The sequence below is a fragment of the Paramisgurnus dabryanus genome, chromosome 18, assembly GCF_030506205.2.
Source record: "Paramisgurnus dabryanus chromosome 18, PD_genome_1.1, whole genome shotgun sequence".
Lineage (NCBI taxonomy): Eukaryota > Metazoa > Chordata > Actinopteri > Cypriniformes > Cobitidae > Paramisgurnus > Paramisgurnus dabryanus.
Window position 1 is genome coordinate 9834745 of NC_133354.1, and position 20851 is coordinate 9855595.

The 20851-nt window shown below is 36.8% G+C and overlaps 1 protein-coding gene across 3 annotated transcripts in view; it reads right to left on the reverse strand.

The window, feature by feature from the left end:
* Positions 1 to 1683: 1683 nt before the first annotated feature.
* whrna (whirlin a) overlaps positions 1684 to 20851 on the reverse strand; it is a 152021-nt gene continuing 132853 nt past the window's right edge. Inside the window, exons 12-14 of one of the 3 annotated variants that reach the window (XM_065244116.2) lie at positions 19610 to 19770; positions 18470 to 18592; positions 1684 to 8515 (exon numbers count right to left, since the gene is read on the reverse strand). In XM_065244116.2, the coding sequence (XP_065100188.1) occupies positions 8333 to 8515; positions 18470 to 18592; positions 19610 to 19770 (467 nt within the window). In that variant the 3' untranslated portion in view covers positions 1684 to 8332. The remainder of the gene's footprint in view (positions 8516 to 18469; positions 18593 to 19609; positions 19771 to 20851) is intronic. The other 2 variants (XM_065244117.2, XM_065244118.2) reach the window with 2 other exon arrangements.

Consider the following 20851-nt stretch of genomic DNA (forward strand, 5'->3'; position numbering starts at 1 on the left):
ATGCACATCAATTATGATCTAAATTGTTTATATATATTGATTCTAGATGCTATGTGTTGATTTCGGCCATATGCTGGTTCGAAAAAACATAATAAATCATTTTGACCATGAGAGGGCCAAAGAGACCCATTCATTTCACTAGATGTGGCCAACTGCTCACATCACTACATTTTGTGAATTTATGTATATATAAACATTAAAAAGGACATTACAAATTGCATTTTGAAATGTCTGCTTTTGCAAAATGCCACAGAAATTTGACTGAATGTAAGTGTGTGTGCGTGCGTGTTTGTGTGTGACTGTCTTTCTGTGTTTGTCTGTGTCTTTACGTTTGTGTGTGTACCTGGTAATTAACACATTGTGGCGACCAATTGTCCCCACAAAGATATCAATACCAGTATTTTTTTGACCTCGTGGGGACATTTTTAGGGTTTGGATTTTGTGGATTGTCCCCACAAAACATGGAAACCATTGTGTCTGTGTGTGTACCTAATTATCACGTTGTGGGACAAAGATAGGACATTTTGATGTCCCCATGAGAAAACAAGCTTATAAATCAAACAAAATGATGTTTCTTGAAAATGTGAATAGGAGAAGGGTTTCTGTGATGGTGGGGGTTAGGGAATGGGGTAGGTAAGTGAAATAAAATATACAGTTTGTATGGTATAAAATGCATAACATCTATGGAATTTCCCCACAAAACATGGAAACAAGAATGTGTGTGTGTGTGTGTGTGCACGCGCGCACCTGTGGGAGCTTTAGGGCCCACCACTTTACATCTTTGTTCTGCTTTGTACTTTTGTGTGTGTGTGTGTGTGATTGAGCATGTATTTTCTATATTGCATTTGTGCTCTAGTACCAGGCCTTCTTTTCTGTGTGGATTTTTTTTTGACACATAAGAAAAATTTTTTTTTTTGCATTTCCCATTCATTTTCATTTGGACCTCTTTTGTAAAAAGAAATTACACATCTTCAGAACGACCGAATCAAGCCCAGTTTTTTATATGTATATTGACAGATAATGTGAAAAAGTAACAAAATCTTATTTCACTGAGATAAAGGGAACCAAGCCACTAAGATGAAGTGGCTTGGGGTCATTCTGCCCAAAGGGACTAAGGGTTAATAGATGCCCAAAAATAAATGAAATAAAATAAAATAAATAAATGAAATGACTTTCTTGACTTTGCTTACAGGATGGAATATCATACATCCTCAAGTTATTTGGCAAAAACGACATGTAACCAAATTCAAGGTTATTTTCACTAGAAGTGTGTACTCATATCACACTACACTCCAAAAAAGTGAAGCTGATCACACCACTAACCTACTGGCCTTCCTCCAACGTGATGCCCAGCCGATGTCTGCCCAGCGACCACCGACTGCCTCCCATTTATTATATATATTAAGTTCCCATAAGATGTTATAATATAGCATCTAATATATAGTATATCCTCTATAGAATCAGTTATGTCTGGCTTTCTTTCAAGGGTTTTTTCTCCATAGGAATTTTTCCTCCTAATAAAATTAGTTTTTTTTTGTTCCTAGGAGTTTTTTCAATCCCTAGTGAGTCATCTTAATTTAGAACTCTCTTCTATACTCCGCTCGCTAGTAAGGTTTAATTTTAGATGGTGTACTATCCTACTTTTGCTAGTGGTGGGAATCTCTAGGCACCTCACGATTCGATTCGATTCCATTACGTTTCAGAGGGCGGCGATGCGATGCTAAAATGATTATCGATTATTTGAATCTTTTTTTAGTGTGTGTGAGTATAGATACTTTGCTTTTAAAGTACCAAGTAATGACCCATGAAGAATTTACTTCCAATATATTTTATTAACATTGCAAAGAACCAACAGAAAAATAAATGTGTGTCTGAACTAGCAGACCTGGGTGGAAATGTGTTATATGTTTCTCATGTTTGTCGTGTTTTTTCAAAATATTTTAGTTTTGTTTGACATAACCTACAAATAGTGTGGCTCTTGTCTAGCTCATTTACGCCTTCAACTTCATAAAAGCCTAAATATTTCCACACGTCAGCTTTTAACGAGGAGGGTGTTTGTATTTCGCGCTGCAGAGTTTCACCTTTTGCATTCCGTCATTATTACTTAATTCAGAAAATTGATTTTTGACACTGGTGAATCGATTCAAAATTGTCCATGTCCCGCATCTTGATGCATCTAAGAATCGTTTTTCCCCCCACCTCTACTTTTGATGTCCCCTGTTTTTTTTTAGGTGTTTATTAATGCGAAGCTGCTTTGAAACAATTAAACAATTGTGTTGTTTAAATATTTGACCAAACAACAACCCAGCATAAGTTAAATTACAATATAACAGGCTTGGCTCATCCCTTAGTGACCCAACGCTGGGTTGAAAATAAGTTAACCCAGCATTTATTTTAGCGAACTGTAAAAAATTAATTGCTGCCTTAAATTTTCTTGTTCAATCAACAATTTACAAGGATTTACAAGTTATTTTAACTTACTATTATTTATCTTGACTAGAGATGAGTTATAACTTGAATAGGTCAACTTAAATTTATAAGTTGTAGCAACTCATCTCATGTCAATAATAAATAATAGTAAGTTGAAATGACTTGTAAATCTTGCTAGAATTTTTTTCAAGGCAGTGAATCACTTTTTACAGTGTGTATATCGGGTAAAGGTGAAATGACAACTATATTGCTTGCTGGGAAGACACAAAAATCACAAATAAAACCATGCATGACCAGCATGTTTTCTGAATGTCTGATTCATACCTTTTCTCAAGGGAACACAGGAACTAATCATAAATTTATGCACACCTGAAGGTCAGCACAATCAGACATGCCTTTTGTTTTGATCTTTATCCTGTCCACCAATAAAATGCAAGCTCCAGTGTCCCACACATGTGCGAGACAGAACTGCTTTCCATTTGAAGAGCTACATCGCTGGGAAGAGATGCTGTTCTAAAGATCTCTCTCTTTCTTCTCATCTTAGATGTCTTTCACAATACCTTTGTGTATTCAGAATTTTGCTGTGAATTGTCTGCACCTGTGGGCGAGCTTTCAGGAAATGTTTTGACAAAAAAGAAAAGCAACTGGATGAAACCTGCAGTAAACCCAGGTGTGGGGAGTAAAATAGTAACAGAGTATGCAATAAACAAAACAAACAAGTGCTAAAATTGGAAGTTTTGTGTCTGAATCATTCAAACTTACCAGTCTCTGAGTCCTCTGAGCACAAAGGAAAAGAGTTTCGGGTATCATCGACCTTTTACGAAGTATTTACTCAATATATCTGTTAACATCTGTTTAGATTTCCCATTGGAATCTATTAAAATCCATACTGTGAGTGTTTCGAGGATTCAAAATGGTGGCATTTAAGACTTGATGTGGGCTTAAAATGGTGGCTAAGTGGGAAAAAACAAGCCTCATGCTTGCACTAGTCAATATTTTAAAGCCTAAGGAGAGATTGACGGCATGTTCTCATTCAGGTGGCTCTTTCACACATAGTCTATGGGACTGTTTCACACTGCCTCTGCATTCAAAAACACCACTCACACATTACAATAACACCTTTCCTCAATTTCCTTTCCCACATTCTGCCTCTTATGCAACATGATTGACACATTGGTTTGTGTCACCACCTTTTTTGAATCCACCAAACAGATTCTTCGCAGATGAGATTAGCTTTTTATTAGGTTTAATAGCTGCTCGTCTCTGATTGCCATGTCCTGGATCACTATGAGCATAATTGGATAAGAGGTTTCTTCATTTTCTCCCTCCATCTAACCAAATCTGATTGTCCTTATATTGCAGACCTGTTTTCAAAGGCTCTGCCCACAGGCTCTGTTCCAATCCTAGTGAGATACCCTAATGCCCTCGAAGACAACATCTCAAGTGAAATTTAATACCCATGAGACACTTCCTGCAGCCTACATATACAGTACATTATAGGAAGCAATTCAACACACTTTACATGAAGTGCACTTTTAGAAGGGAGACTACAACGGCTAATGTTTGCCATTTACATGCTTGAAAATACTGCACAAAATAAATACGTTTAGAAAATGTGTAATTTGTATAGCTCAGGGGTAGATCATTGCGTTAGCAAAGCAAAGGTCATAGGTAAGAATCCAGGAAACACACATCCAGTACTGTACTGATAAAAATGTATTGTACACCTTGTAATGCTTTTTTTGCAGATACTTTTGCCTCTATATCGCCATCTCTGTTTGAAGCAAGATTGCAGTTTACTTTACACACTCATTTATTGCCAGGCACATTTCAATCCATTAAAAAGACAATCGTCACAATCATACATATCAAAATATGATATAAAAATTGGTTGAATAAATATATAACAAAAAAGAACAATATAATCATAAACTGTCAGAAAAAGGTACAAAACTGCACCTTATCTGTCACAGGTGTGGTACCCATTAGGATCCGTTTTGTACCTTTACAGGTATACAAAACATAATAACTTTTTGGTTACTTACTGTACCTTAAGGACCTATTATGTACTTTTAAATGTACAGTTAAATGTTTTGTACCCCTCACATTTAAAGGATTACTCCACTTTCTTAAAAAAATCCAGAACATTTACTCACCCCCATATCATCCAAAATGTTGATGTCTTCCTTTGTTTAGTTGTTTAATTTTTTTTTGAGGAAATTATGATGTTTCTTCATTTAATAGACTTTATTGGACCCCAACACTTTACAGTTTAAAATTGCAATTTCAATGCAGCTTCAAAGGGCTCTAAATGATCCCAATCGAGGCATACGCGTCTTATCTAGCGAAACAATTGTCATTTTCGGCAAGAAAAATAAAACTAACGTGGGGGTTGTAACACGGACTGTTTACATTGTTGCACAAGGTTGAGCGTTTTGTTTTTCCGGCCAAAAGACGATCTCCCGCAAATTATTGGCAATGTATAATGTTTTTCCAGAGAGTTAATGATGAACATAGCATCGTTTTGAAATATGTCTGCAGCTCTTAGCAACTTTTTTGGTGGGCTTGAAAATATTTTGACCCAGCGGGGTTAGTTGTAACGCTGTAATTCTTGCCGTTGTTTTAAAGAGGCTACACTTGAATGATTGCTGGCTGCCAACAAAATAAATGTGCCTGTCGTATTAAAAATCGTGTGTCAAATTTATTTTTGTTAATATCTTTAATATTGATTGAATAAGGTCAAGTCAAAGATTGAAATCAGAATGAAATGAATGACTAAAATCAGACTTTGATGCTCATTATCTCAAAATTAGATTTTGAAACTGTAGTATGGTTATTACAGACTGGGTCACATATACAAATTTTTTTGTCATAATTGTGCTGTTTTTTCTCACATATTTAGACATTTGTATCCATTTATAATTGAACTATTGTTAGAAAAGGGCTGGATGAATGAATACAGTCTGGATACCTGTCTATTATAGACAGATATATAAACAACATCCACTTCAAGTATATAGACAAAATAGTATTGGAATATTTGCCTGCAAACTAAATTTTTTGCAAGTGTTACAACTTACCCCCTGCCTGTTACAATTAACCCCACCTATGGGGTAAGTTGTAACGTTTGCACTTCTGTCATGTTTGGTGTAATTGTCCAAGAATGGTAAGTACTAGAAACAAACTTCAAATGTTCATTTGTAGCAGAGATGTGTTTGTTGCTTGTGTAAAAATATCATGAATCAAACTCAAATATTTTTTGGAATGATTGAGCCAAAACCAAAAAGCGTTAGGTTGTGCCCCGCTCTATCCCACTTTTTAACCACAACTTCTCGTCTTGCACTATCTGTGTGACGCGCCAATGCGATCTCACGCAATGCGTCATGACGTGGAAAGATCATGCGTAACATATGTGAAACGCACATTTGTGGACCATTTTAAACAAAGTATAACAAAAGGACATTAATTTATATCATTCCACATACAACAACGTCAGAACGGTCCCCTTCTCCACACTTGTAAACACTAGGGTGGTAGTTTCGCACTTCACGTCTAAACTTTAACATCATGACACATTACATAAGGTCGCACTGGCTCATCACATAGATAGTTCAAGACGAGAAGTTGTGGTTTTAAAGTACATATTTTTTTCTTGCCAAAAATGACGTGGCTTTGCTAGATAAGACCCTTATGCCTCGGTTGAGATTGTTTAGAGCTCTTTGAAGCTGTGTTAAAACTGCAGTTTTAAACTGTAAAGCAGGGGTCTTCAACGTTTTTTGGGTCGGGGACCCCTTAGATGAGAGAGGCATGGAGCAGGGACCCCCCTAATACTAAATGTGTAAAACAGAGATATTTAAGTAAGCAGTAAAGTACGAAAGGCTGCCGTTTCGTTTTAGGCACAACGCAAAGTGGAGTAAAGTACAACTGATGACCAATCAGAATCAAGGACTGGAACTGTTTTATAAATAGAAACAAACCATATTGTCACACAGCCATACTATTAACATGCATAATTTTTTTGTTAAAGTAGATTTAGTTTTTATATTAATATAATAATAATAATATAATATTATTTTAAGGTATTTGCAGTGTAATATATTTTCATTTTACTGTGAATTGGACAAGGGCTTTCAGTTTATAAAGAAGACTGATCATGGTGAATGGCACAAAGACTGTCTATTCTGGTGGGGAAAGAGGTTGTGCTACTTTAAAATTCTGAGGTTTGTTGCCGTTCTTGTGTATCATCATTGTCACGAGTTTAAGTAACGCTGGTTTATGTGATGGCGCGCGTTTCATTAATTTTTTAAATGACATCATGTCGCACTGATTCTAAAATGACATTCTGAAAGAAAGACACACATAAGATTTACCTGTTTTATGATGACTTTTCTGTCGCTACTGCTGCTTCATGAGTGGACATTTATAATCTTTAGATATTGTATTTTGGTCCGCTGGCTAAACTGAACGCGCGCCTTCAAACCTATGCGGCCACGCACGTGCACAACTTAAAGGGGACATGTAACGTTTTGTACATATATTTTACGTTTTAAGCAAAAAATAGCTTGTCGTTAAACATCATTTGGCATACCCCCTGCAATTCCGTCACGGACCCCCTGTTGAAGACCCATGCTGTAAAGGGTTTGGGGTCCCATAAAGTCTATTATATTGAGAAATGTTTTTCTTAAAAAACATATTTTCTTCTCGACTGAACAAAGAAAGATGCCAACATTTAAAGAAGACATGGGGCTTTTAAGAAAGTGGATTAATCCTTTAACTGGTGCACAATAGGTCCTTAGGGTGAAGTATTGTACCAAAACGGTCAAACAATTATAACATGTACTAATTTTTGACAGCGTACAAATAACTTAAAAGCTTCAGTTTTGCGCACTTATTTTCACTGTATATATTGGTTATAGTCAAATAATGTCAAACTGACACTTTCCACGAAATCCAACCAATGATCAATTATTATTATAAGCTTACCTCTGAGATTTGAGAGACTTTCTGGTTTTACCCAAAAACGTTACTTGCTTTTTGCTACTGAAGGAATTAGCATAATCACTTGCTGCAATGTATCATGGGATTGCCTTCTCCTGAAAAGATACGTGATGCCGCCTTGGAATTTGGCAATAACAAGGTATCGCCATCTCTAACAGCCGTAGCAGGAGTGCGTATAAAACATTGATTATGTAGGCCGCTCACTAGGTTTTGGAACAGAGCTGTTGTCTCCAAACACTCCGGCATTTTCTGTCCCAGCGGTTAATTGTCACAACTGGGTAATTACTGCATAATGCTGCAAAACAATTCAATCAAAAACTGAAACCGACTAGCTAAAAAAGAATATAGAGAAGCATTGTAGTTCTTATTTCTGTAGGGTTAGTCACTATTTACTATGGTCAATAGTATGTCCACTACTTACATTTTAAATATATTCTGTATATATATATATATATATTTAAATACATTTTTTATAAAATAGCTATGATTTAAAAAACTGTAATGCTTTTCTTGTTTCTTGCTCAAACCCTGGACAAGACGTTGCATCTCAAACAGTGCACAGATCAAAGCCCCGTATTCAACAGCCTCTCGCCGTATTGCAGTCACGTGACCGAATTTATTACAGAGGCTGATAAAGAATAAAGTGACTGGAAAGATGATTTCATCTTCTTGAACACACTGCCCAGAACAACCTGAACTTTTCCTCCGTCCTGGCATTTGCCTTCGAAAAGGTCAACAGGGGGTTGATTCACGCAGGATGGCCTTTCGAACACTGTCTGGTTTCAAACATCACAGCGAAAGGTGATTGGATGTCTATTATATAACAGGATTCTAGGGTTAATCATGGCAAGACATCTCGCTGGGTCCCAGAGCTCTTTAATAGTACATGGGAATTGTACGTGTCCTATAGAGCCACATTTAACTCTGTGATCAAGAAGTCAATGTAGTCCTTCTCTTTGGTTTTAAAAGCCTCCGCGATGAGTCTAGCCGCTTCCCGATGTTCTTTTCCTCGGAGTGAAACTCCATTTACCTCTAGGATAACTTGACCCACCTTCAGTTGTCCAGAGTTATGGGCTGAACCACCTCTCTGTTGGATAAAGACAAACAGATAGTATTTGAAATATTAATTCAGTAACTATTTAAACCATGTAAAACTAAACGAGGAACTCATTTAGCAGCACATTTTATTTACACACCGCATCCAATTTTTCTTGCATATGGTGCTTGAAGGGTGCTAGATCAGATCAGTGGTATCATTTGTTAGCGTAGATTTGGTTTCTAATAGAAGAAAGTTAGATTGATTCCCTCGGGTTAAAAATTGATGGAATTTAAATTTGGCTAAATCGATGTCATTTGTTTTCACATTTCAACTGGGAAATCAGACACATGCTATCAAAGTCGAAAATTAAAACATTAAAAATTTCTCGCTGAGTGAACCCAGAAGTACAGACTTATAATTGGTTGAAAATCCAGTTTTAATCACATCAAAGAGTTTTAGGGCAGTTTGCAACTTTGAAGTGAATTTGCTGATCCAGTGAGTGATTATAAAGACCTAAAATGCATTGTGAGATATGATTAGACTTTCAAAGAAGTGAAAATGTTTCTGTGGATTAACTGGTAGAGCGTTGTTTTAGCAACACAAAGCTTCCGGGTTCAATTCAGAGTAAACACACAGTAAATAGGGCTACTGATAACACAAACTTTGGATAAAAGCGCATACTTTTCATGACCGTAATCAGTGCTTTAAGTGGGCCGGAACGCGCCGGTACTCAGTACCGCCACTTCTAAATATAGCTCTTGAGCGTACCACAACCTCTCCGTGCGCCCAGAACGTGCTTTTAGCGTACCGGAACGCTCATTTGCACATCTGTTTAAAAATCAGAGGTTTAATTTAATCTTTTGGCTGCGCTCGCTACCGCTTTTCAGAGCGCCCTTCACAATGTACGCTTCCTAATTCGTCCCACCGAGAGCAGAGACTACATTACCCATACACCTTTGCGTTTACAAGTTAAAAGCGCATGCGTCGCTTTTGCCGCTGATTGTCAGTCAGTGTGGTGGTCTGGACTGGAGAGGTGTGTGAAACGCGCATCTGCTCGGTTAAAATGAAAATACAATGAACACTTAATATGCCCTCTTTGTTTTAGACTCTGAGTAGTAAAAGAACAAGGTCAGAATCAGAGGACTCGCTGCCTGACATCCCACCAAGCCAGAATGACAGCTACAGGTCAGACGCAACTTTATCCAATACCCTTTTGTAGGTACGTCAGTTTGGTTCAAGCACCTTCGGATTTTCTCAGGCAATGTGCAGAGTAAAAACATTCTTGAAATTGTAATAAACATTTAGTTTAATTGCTAAACTACAAGTGAACGAAATTTCAATTAATTTGAACGATGACGACCACGGGAGTTTTAACACCCGCAAAATGGAAAACAATGGGACAAAATAAAGTGATAACTTTTTAGTTTCAAATGGCCAGTATTTTGTTATTCTTGAACCCATGGACATGGTCTTAGTGTCATTTTAAAGTTTTTTTTCAAGCTCTTTCTATCTTTAACCATGCTGAAAATTTTACTCACATATCTACCTTTTGCACATTTGTTTATGTTCAGTAGATATTTCTAGCTCAAGCAAATCCACAAACTTATAAAAGGATTTATTATTTTTTACAAGGTCGTCTGTTGACTGCTGAATATAAAACCCGAGTCGAGTCAGCAAAAAAAAAAAAAATAGAGTACCGGCACCTCTTTTGGGCCACTTAAAGCACTGACCGTAATATACATGCAAAAATGAGGAATTGTGGAAAAATTGAAAATAGGTGATCACAACACATCTTTCAGAGCTATATTTATAACTTTCAGCATAAAGTCTGGTCTTCTTTGCAAATGATTCCCATCAAATAAACATGAAACAAATAGCAGATGACTCAGGGTGCATTTACACTACATGGTGACCTAACCTGTAACCAACTATCCTGTTGTTTACACTGTTTAAAATGGATGAAAAATATATATGTTTCAAAGCAAGAGAGGAATTCAGAATCACATAATTTTTGCTGAAAATAAAAATAAATATTGATGACTTAGTCTTTTTTACCTTAATAGGGCAATGTATCCTGGAAGAAGCAACTCATAAAATCCTGAATATATCAAATATTTTAAGAATTCCAATGAATATCTTTTACATAAGTCCGGATGATAAAGAAAAATGTCATGAAATGATTTTTTGCTCATTGTTTTCCATTCTTGCCTGTTTAAGGGTTAAAATGAATATCCATAAAGTTCCTGGATGGTTTAAGGTTTTAGGTGAAAATTCAAACACTTTATACCATTAGGGCATAGTATAAAGTACTCTTCATATGGGATTAGTATTACCTGGTGACTTCTAGTGATTTGTAATAATTGCAGAAACTGTCTATGATCTTTATTCTGTGCAAATCAGCCATGTCCGCAAATGACCTACCTATTTCGCCGAACACAGAGGTGCTGTGATAATATTATTATAGTCTTGTGTGAATCAGCATCTCTGTAATTTGGCCAGAATTTGGTGGGGTCATATATCATTATTCAAAGCTTTTGTGACCTGTGCACCTTTTTATTTAGTTTTTTCTGTTTCTGCGCCTCTCGCACTGCAGCTGAGGACTGCACATATAATACAGAGACACATCCCTCTGCTTCTTATGGCTTCTTTCCTTTTGAAACTTGAGGGATTTGTTATATATTTCTGATTTTAAATCAGTCTCTCCTCGTCCATGTTTGATGATTAATATTCAGAATGTGCAGAACCAGGGGCGGCGTTCAGGCAGTTGCCATACCCTAGCATTCAGACAAAACAGCAGAAATCAACCGGCTATAATGAAGCTCATTAAAAATAATGTTAAATATTTTAAGTAGAACATATCTGAACATTGGTACATCACTAATATGGATAATTTACGCGTGTGCTCGACTTCATGCTATAATACAGAAACTGACATGTGGATGACATCAACGTGCCGCGAGAGCGGTTTGAAAGCAAACTCTTCCTATTATTTCTCGCCTCACCCTCGCGGTACTTTGATGTCATCACCCTGTCGTTCTTGCAGCGCAGATTGAATTGTGCAGGAGGTTTCATGATGACCGCTGTTGTTATAATCTTTATTTTCGCAAGTAAACTCCTTTTTTTGTTTTAACATTCAAACAAACTCTCCCCCACACTCGCGCAATGTATATTGTATACATTATTCCAGAAGTAAAATGATTTGTTCAATTCTATTTCAATGCAATTTCAATTCGATTTGTTCTCTGTGGATAAATAAACATGTTCTCTTCCACTTCGAAATTGTAGCGCAGTCGAAGTGAATTGTATTAATTATTTGCGCGCGTTTTTGAATATGGCGACTTGTGGAATAAAAACTGCACGACGACAAAAGGTAAGACTTGTTTTTGCATTTAGCATTTTAGTTGGTTAGCTGGTTGGGTTAACTACGTGTGCTCTATCACAACATTAAAAGTCTTTATTGTGTTTTATAAGTGTTTTTTGGCGGCTGTCATGACAAGATTTGTGAAGGGATGTTACAGTATGTTTTGATATTATCTTGATTTAGTTTTATCTGTTGCTGGAGTTCCACTTAGTTAAGAATGACAACATTTGAAAAGCATTTTAAACAACCATGATTTCTGTTTTTGTTTTTCATTTGTATTGCTTCCGTATTGTTGTCAGTAAGTTTACATCCGTGCAATCATTGTATGATTTTATACAGGTTGGTGCAGTATGTAAACATATGGGTATAATGTGGTTTCATAGATTCGTTATTTGAATGGCCGCCTTGTACGAAGAATTTTTGCCATACCCTAGGTTTTTGTGAAACGCCGCCACTGTGCAGAACTGTCATTATTTGAGATCTCTGAGTTTAGGCAGAGGTGTCAGCCGTGACATCGCAAAACCGTTTCTAAAATAAAATCCACTGATGCTGGCTGATTAGGACAAAAACTCTGATTAACAGGGTAAAGGTACCTTTTACCTTTACCTTTTACCATTGCGTTTATAGGCCAAGGTGTTACGCAAATCCTCAACATCATATCCGGAGTCAGTAAATGTAAGTTAAATCACTGGCTTTACTTATCCCGTGCCACACAAACTCAAATCTAGGGGCGCATTTTCGAAATCACACAAGGTATGTAGATAATACTAATAGTCCTTGAGTATGCAAATTGGGACACAAGTACACCTTTGAAAAAGCTACGTTGGCAAATGATGTCAACTCAGGTGGACACCACCTACAATCACATGACTCTTAATCACTACATAAAATAACATACGTCTATGTTTATAATTGCAGAAGATGTCATTAATGCTGGGTACACACAAAAAGAAAATCAGGCTGATTTTTGGACAATTTACTTAACGTCAAAGACAGGGTGACGCGGGAGCCAGGAAGTATATCGCTATCTGAAATATTGCCAAAGACGGCCTTACAGGGACGCAGGAAGTATGGCACAGGAGACGCAGCATCTCGTTCCCTTCTCAGGGAACAACATTTACATACGTAACCCAAGAAATTGTCAAACACAACTATGCAAAAAAAGCATTTTGGTGTGAATCAACATTTGCATACAGAAGATATAAGCATTTAAAGTGAACAGTTTAGCACATGTGCTTAAAAAGTCTAGAAATGTTATGATATTATCCTAGGGAATTATATGGATTTTTTCCAGAAAACTTCTTGCATAAAATAGATTCAAGCATTTTCAATGACCTGCATCTATGTATTTATATTTTCAAAAACTTCCCAGGGCCTTGAATTATTTCCTCCAGATTAACAAACTTTCAAGGATTTCAAGGACCCGTGGAAACCCTGTGATTATCTTGATGGTTCTACAGATTATTTTCAGATTTTCCCTCAGAAAAACGACGGAGCCTTCCCGATAAAACATGTTTAATATTCACAACCAGAAATCCTGATGTGTGGGGGGAATCCCAAGGACAAACGTGTGCACGCTTTTGAGATTATCACGTGAAACTAAACAATATCCAATCACAAAGCGAGATGATGGAAGACGGTACAGTACCAGTACAGACAAAGTTCCCGATGTCTCCAAGATTTTACCCAAACCTTTTCTTTTTCCTTGAATTTTCTGTGAAAATCATTCCAAACACTATCATTGAAATTTCTTCCTGCATATCATCCGCCATGCGTATACTGAAGTCTCGCGAGATTTTGCAATATTTCCTGTGTTCACAGTCGAGACTAAGTAAACTGATCTTATCCAAATGCTACAGTGCCTGATGCTGAAGTACACCAAGGCGTTTAAACGCTGAAAATGCCAGGTGGATGCCAACTGTGAGTGCTGCCAGCGTCTCTTTAGCTACAGTAAGCACTTTGGTTACTATGATCGTTCTGTTTTTTCACTCGTTGTACAATGCGCTGGTTGGTTGTTGTGGTATTTGTCCCGCCCCTCACCGCTGTGATTGGACGGCTGAGTTAAGAGTGACCTTGACCAACTGAGCGTTTTATCCAAATTGAAAATTTTTCAACTCTGGGCGCTCGGTGCAGAAAAAATGCTGAGTGCCAATGCTCAGCACCGACAAAACCCGCCAGCTGCTGCCGTTATTGAAAAGCACAGTGCTTCCATTGGAAACAATCGAAAACATATACGCTGGCCACAGGCAAAACCGTCCCTTAAGAATACAGATCACTGAAGTCATTCTGCTTCACAAAGTGACATTACTTTAAAAACACAAAGTAGTAAACTAATAGCAAGAGCCATTTAGTTCTCACCAACACAGTGTATAATTTCATACAACGGCAAAAGATGACAAAAGAGGCTCACATTATCACATCTGCGGCCTCTTTGTTGTTGGATTTTTAATGCTTAGCTGATGAATCGCCCACAGCTGGGGAATTAAAACCCACCCATGCCTGTCCATTTGCACACTCGCTTTCTCATTTACTCCATTTGGGTCTCATTTATGAACTGTACGTAAAACCTGTGTGCATATTAATGCAAGGATTCATTAAGTTTGAATTTACAATTTCTTCTATATTTAGGATGAAACACATAAACAATTGCCACAAAGCAGAGTAGCAGAAAGGATAGCTTAATAAGTTCTGGTTATAAATCATATACTCTACAGTATATAAATGCCTTTATTCCTTTAGAAAACGCAGATTAGTCAACAATGTAATAAAGATGAAGGCACATGTACGGGTGATTCTCGTGAAATTAGACTTATGAGGTGTTGTGAAACATTTGATAAAAAAAGTAAATGCAAAGTAAGAGTATCAAAATAAGAAGCATACAGTTCCAAACATCTCTTCGTGTACTATTTTGCACATGATTTCAAATGACATCATACAAACCAATTTTGTAGTTTTTTCCACATTTAAGGGGAAAATTTGCATTACCGCAACGTGTCAATGACTGGATTTGGGTTCTTTGACATGGAAATATTTATAATTAAATAATCGAAAAAATTTAAATCTTCAGTGCATGTTATACTATAAACATTTACAGTAAAGAAACATGTGGTATTTGGTTTTCAATGGTAAATTTAGAAACAATAATAAGGAATATAAATGTGTCCAAGACCAATTTTCTCATCCTCCGAAATCATTGTTTAAGCCATCAAGGAACTAACATTTTCAAAAAAAAAAAAAAAAATAGTTGGAAGGGACATAATTGACTGTGACACTCAAGATGGCTGCCAGGTAAGCAGTTCTTATTTTTTCTCTCCAGATAAAAGTTGAAATTTTGTTTGTCATAGTTACCTAGACAACTTTTTAGTTCTCATTACCGAAACATGAGTTTGTAAATGCATATATTTAATGTAATATCATGTTGCGGTAATGATAATGTTTGATAATGATAATCTAAAAAATGTAAATAATTCTATAGGAATTATTTTTTTAAATCCTCTAAAAATAATGGTTATACTAAGTTCAAACCTTAATCTTATATGTGCAAAAAATTGACTTCAAGGGCTTTTAAAAAATTCTAATGCTCGACACCTTCTAAATCTGGATTTCTTGAGAATCACCCGTATGTGTATGCAATTTTTGTAAAAAATCTTGCACAAAATCCTTCTTTGCACATCTTAGCAAATGCCACCCTTCATTTCTAGCTACCATTATATCTCCTTAAGTTTCTGCTCATTCTGTGCTTTCTGTCTTTTATAAAAAAGCACTTAATTGCTGCAAAAAAAAAAGACAATGAACAGTCAAATTTGGCTATCAGAATCTAATACATAATATTCTCTCCTGTACATGAAGACACAGAAACAGTAAGAGCATCATTCAGACCCATTCACATAACACTATCATCCCTCACAGCAAATTGCACACCTAACTATCTGCGTTCTCAGGTTTTTGTCAAAGAAAAGACCGATTCAAGAACAATCTGTTTCAAACGCAGCACCGGCTTACCGAGCTACAGCTGAGCACAATTGTCCGTCTTTAATATTTACTGTATAGCAATGAAGCTATAGCACCATGCTCATTATTTAATTCGGTAATGCTGTCGGTGCTCTTATAGACCTTTATTTAACTGACGGCAGGCAGCTTACGATTGCAACTTTATTTCGAGTCCGTCCTTGTCTCAGACTTGCACCTGACAGAGGGTTTAAAAAATATAATAGACTTTAAAACCTGGCAGTCACCCAATCCGAAGAAACCTACAGGGTGGTATTATTCTGGTGATTCATATTCAGTATTGCCATTTAAACAGAAGTGTGTGTTGAAGATTAGTGAGAATGTATAAGTAGTGGTTAAAGAATGCATAATGAACTGGATTTTTACAATTTCTAAAGAAACTGTGACAGGGGGCTTATTCGTGCAAAAGTCCCCACACAGTTCTAGAGTGTGAGAGTTTTTACACATTGAAAGTTTTTTGACCCCCATTCATTTTGGGCCCAGAAAATTTCCATAAAATGAGCAAAAAGGCTTCTGTGTGAACACAAACACATCCCGTAAATGTTCTGGGAACTTTTCCGTTAAGATGACCTAGTAACATTGGCGTAACATTTACAGAACACATACTGTTTGAACAAGAGGCACAAACAATTCAGTAAGGGGCGTGTCGTAGTATGGACGCGTGTGTCATCGCAACAAGAAGTTAAGGTTCAGCTCTTTCCGATCCCAGACAAATCCCAGATGCATTTTCTGTGTATTTTCCGTAATCTTTGTGTGAAAAGGGCTTATGATGCAACCCAATCTCACGGCAAGTTGTGTTTTTATTGTTTAAAAAAATTTATTGTGTTCATGGACACAATTTTCTGCTCTTTTCTTGCAATTGAGCACGAATGTCTTTTTCGTGCCATTCAGCATGAATTTCTATAAGTTTCTATATTTTTCGTGTGCGTGGCACGACTTTATTTTTCGTGTCATTTTATATTTTGTTTTCTCATTGTTTTTTTTCTATTTTTTTTACCATTGTCGCTTGGGGTTAGAATCACTTTCTGTTACATTTCAGAACCCAAACCCCAAGTCTAACACCAACCCCAAGCGGAAATAAATTTTAAAATCAGAAGAAAAACATGCAGAAACCAATTCATAAAATTACATTCTAACCCAAACCCCAAATCTAACCCCAACCCAAAGTGAGAATGATTTAAAAATATAAAAAACAACAAAAAAACAAAATATAAAAAAGTCGTGCCATGCACACGAAAAACTATTTATAGAAATAAGTGGCACGAAAAAGACATTCGTTCTCAATGGCACAAATGAAAGAAGAAATTCCTTCCTATAAACACAAATAAATTAATCAAATATTTCATGACTGTAACACGTCTTGCTGTGAGATTGTGTTGTAAGTTGATACTACACTCTAAAAAATGCTGGGTTATGGGTCAAAATAGATAAGCCCATGAAATGTAACCTATGCTGGATTGTTGGATCAAATATAAACATTTTCTAGGTTAATTTAACCCAACGGCTGGGCTCATCCCTTTTTGACCTAATGCTAGGTTGATGCTGTCGCTAAGGTGTTGCTATAAGGTTCCCAAGGTGTTCTGGATGCATGGCCAATAGTGCACAACACAGCAAAGTCTCTTAAATTACAAATTTCTTTAGATATGGTTTAGGTTCCTCTCATTTTTAAGGTAGGGTATCACATTTTGAAAAATCCTAACGGTAGCCGCCTAGCAATGAAACCACGATCCCACCCTCCAGTCAAATCGCCATCCAAAGTCACGCCTCTTTCGGAACATATGAACACGCACAGATCAGACGGTCACATCTCATGTCTCATTCACCAGTGAGAAAACTTTGCAGTACAAAGTGAATAACATTTCCAAAATAACCAACATAAACAACTGGTTTACATCAGAATTAGTTTAAGCACACGTTCGGTTGTGTAGACGTAGTAACTATATTGTTACGCTAATCCATAAACGAACACAAATTTCATAAGCAACACAATGTTTCATCAAAATAGAATATCTGAATCCATCCAAACACATCCAAAAAAGTGCAACGACCCTTTCAGACCCTTTGCCTCCTGCAGCTGTTTGCATCTCGTGGTAAAGAGGTAAAGTTACCGATGTTAATTTGGGTTTTTGTTCTATGCTGATCCAGGCAGATTTTGCTGTTGTTGTTATAAAAGATGTCTTTCATTCTGTGGCTCCTGTACAGGTTGTCAGTTCAGCAAAAAAGTTTGCCATTCTTGCTGTTTACAGACAGGAGGTGAGCGCACGTGAACGCGCCGATGACGTATGGTGTCTGCGTGAACTAGCTGCGCGGTGGGCATTCAAATTACGCTTACGGATGAGGGACAAGGCAACGTTCGGACTGAGATCTATGATTGGTTGAACATTTTTTAGTCCTATGCCTTTCACAGATCACATAAATTTCTACAAATACATTTAAACAACTTAACATAGTGATTGCTATCAGGATGTGAGAAGACTTTTAACCAGCATAACTAAAAATGTTTCAGGATCAAATGTGTTACCCTACCTTTAACAATCGCCAGACCTAGGAACATTTATGTATTTGGCTGATGCTTTTATCCAAGAGCATTCAAGGTATACATTTTACTAGTGCACTATGTTTGCTGAACTCACCTGTATGGTAACGATACGTGGGAGAGGCTGACGTGTGTTCGCTCCGCCTTCTATAGCGATGCCCAGCGTACTGGCGCTTTTTGCCACTCGCACCAAAACAGAGGTCGGTTCCAGCAGGCCAGGCTGCAAGGCACATCATGAGAGAGAGATTATAAGAGGCAGGACGAGCGAGATATAGAGACAGTGAGGAGGAGGACGGTAAAGTAGCAAATCAAAGGAAGAGAGAGAATTACAGGGAACAGAGATACAAGCATATTTGGCTTTGATGATAGACGTTTCTTTGTATCTGTGACTGCCACATGACGTGGTTTAAGCATACCCACCAGAAAAGAAATATCACAAATGAGATCTCTTTGATATCTCATGTAATATAATTGTTTCGGTCGGAAAGCAGTGAGTTTGAACGGAGAACAAACAGGCTTCTGTATAAAATGCCTGACTCTCAAATGCTTCTCCTGTGATAGCAATCCCAGAAATATCATAGACGCGTACGGGTCTTCTCAAAACTGTCAGAGGAGATCAAACCGTGCACATATTTGCAAACCAAAGACGGATATTTTGATACATACATTTCTAATCAATTCCCCCCACATTCAGCTTTACAGTCATCTCCAAAGGAGCTCTCTTTACAAACCTGATCCTTAAAATAATAAAATATAAATGTTAAAAAAAGAGCTATAAAAGAGCCTCTTCTGAGCAATAAACCGTTCCTCTGGCTAACCACAATGTCCTCTGATAGCACTATTTGTCCACTCTGCAAGATCAATGGCACAGCTTGTGCATATAAGAAAGCAGAGAGGCATCTAGCTAAACAACGGCCACCAGAAAGACAGATGTGTCTTGGTTCAGCAGAATGAGATTGGTTTTTCAGACAACTGAATATGAGATGAGATGAATTGGACAAGTCAACAAAGGATGAACGGAAGAACATAAGCGTATGCATGTACCATAAGCAGAAGAGAAGTGAGAATTAATGGTGATAAATTCAAGCGCTCTCAATGACACAGAGGGGCAGAATACAGATTGAGTCAAAACACTTTTGTTAAAACACTCTCATTCGCTTTTAATGTCTTCCCTTTTTCATTATAATGCATTTTCACACATCAACTTTTTCCCTCCCTCTCTTGCCCTCGGTCTCACCGGTTTGGCAGCCGTCTCTTTTCCGTGCCCATCCTGCTGGGTTCTGGTGCGAGCTGGACGCGGGCTGCTGTCCTTACTAACACATCCAGATTCTGCGATGTCCACACCGCTGTCCTCACTGAGGGTCTGTCCGCTGTCCGAGAGCTGAGACAATGTCCCTCCTATTGCAGAAGGATGTACATTAAATAATAAAAATGACCTTATTGTTTATTTATCTTCATGTTGTTCTAAACCCACTTTTTATAGAAGGGAAAAATCTTCGCATAGCTTATTTGCATTCAACAACATACAAACTATGGCTCTCAATTGTCCTTGTACAGAAAACATCTCGAGTTACGTACACTGCAAAAAATTATTTTCAAGAAAAACATTTCTTAGTATTTTTGTCTTGTTTTCAGTAAAAATATCAAAGAATTCTTAAATTAAGATGCTTTTTCTTGATGAGCAAAACAACCCAGTCTAGTTTTTAGACCAAAAATATCAAGTGATTTTGTGCATAAACAAGCAAAAAAAATCTGCCAATGGGGTAAGCACATTTTCTTGAATTTTTCTTGAATTTAGTGTTTAAGAAAAATGTTCAAGATTTTTTGCTTACCCCATTGGCAGATTTTTTTGCTTGTTTTATGCACAAAATCACTTAAATTTGATATTTTTGGTCTAAAAACTAGACTTGTTTTCTTGGGTCGTTTTGCCATCAAGAAAAAGCCAGGATTTAAGAATTTTTAGATATTTTTGTCTTTGTTTTCAGTAAAATATCTAAAAATTCTTAAATTATGTTCCTGGTATTGATGAGCAAAACGACCCAAGAAAAAAATTATAGTTTTACGACCAAAAATAAAAATTTTAAGTGATTTTGTAACAAGCCAAAAAAATCTGCCAATGGAGGAAGCTAAATTTTCTTGAATTTTTCTTGAATTTAGTGTTCAAGATTTTTTTGCTTACCCCATTGGCAGATTTTTTTGCTTGTTTTATGCACAAAATCACTTAAATTTTATATTCTTGGTCTAAAAACTAGAATTATTTTCTTGGGTTGTTTTGCTCATTAAGAAAAAGCATCTTAATTTAAGCATTTTTAGATATTTTTACTGAAAACAAGACAAAAATACTAAGAAATGTTTTCTTGAAAATAATTTTTTGCAGTGTGTGCTTCCATCTATGATGTCATGCCCAGCCATTGGTCGAATTTGATATACATACTTAGACACCATCACGCTGTAGGCGTTCCCAAAAGCGTCAGCTCTT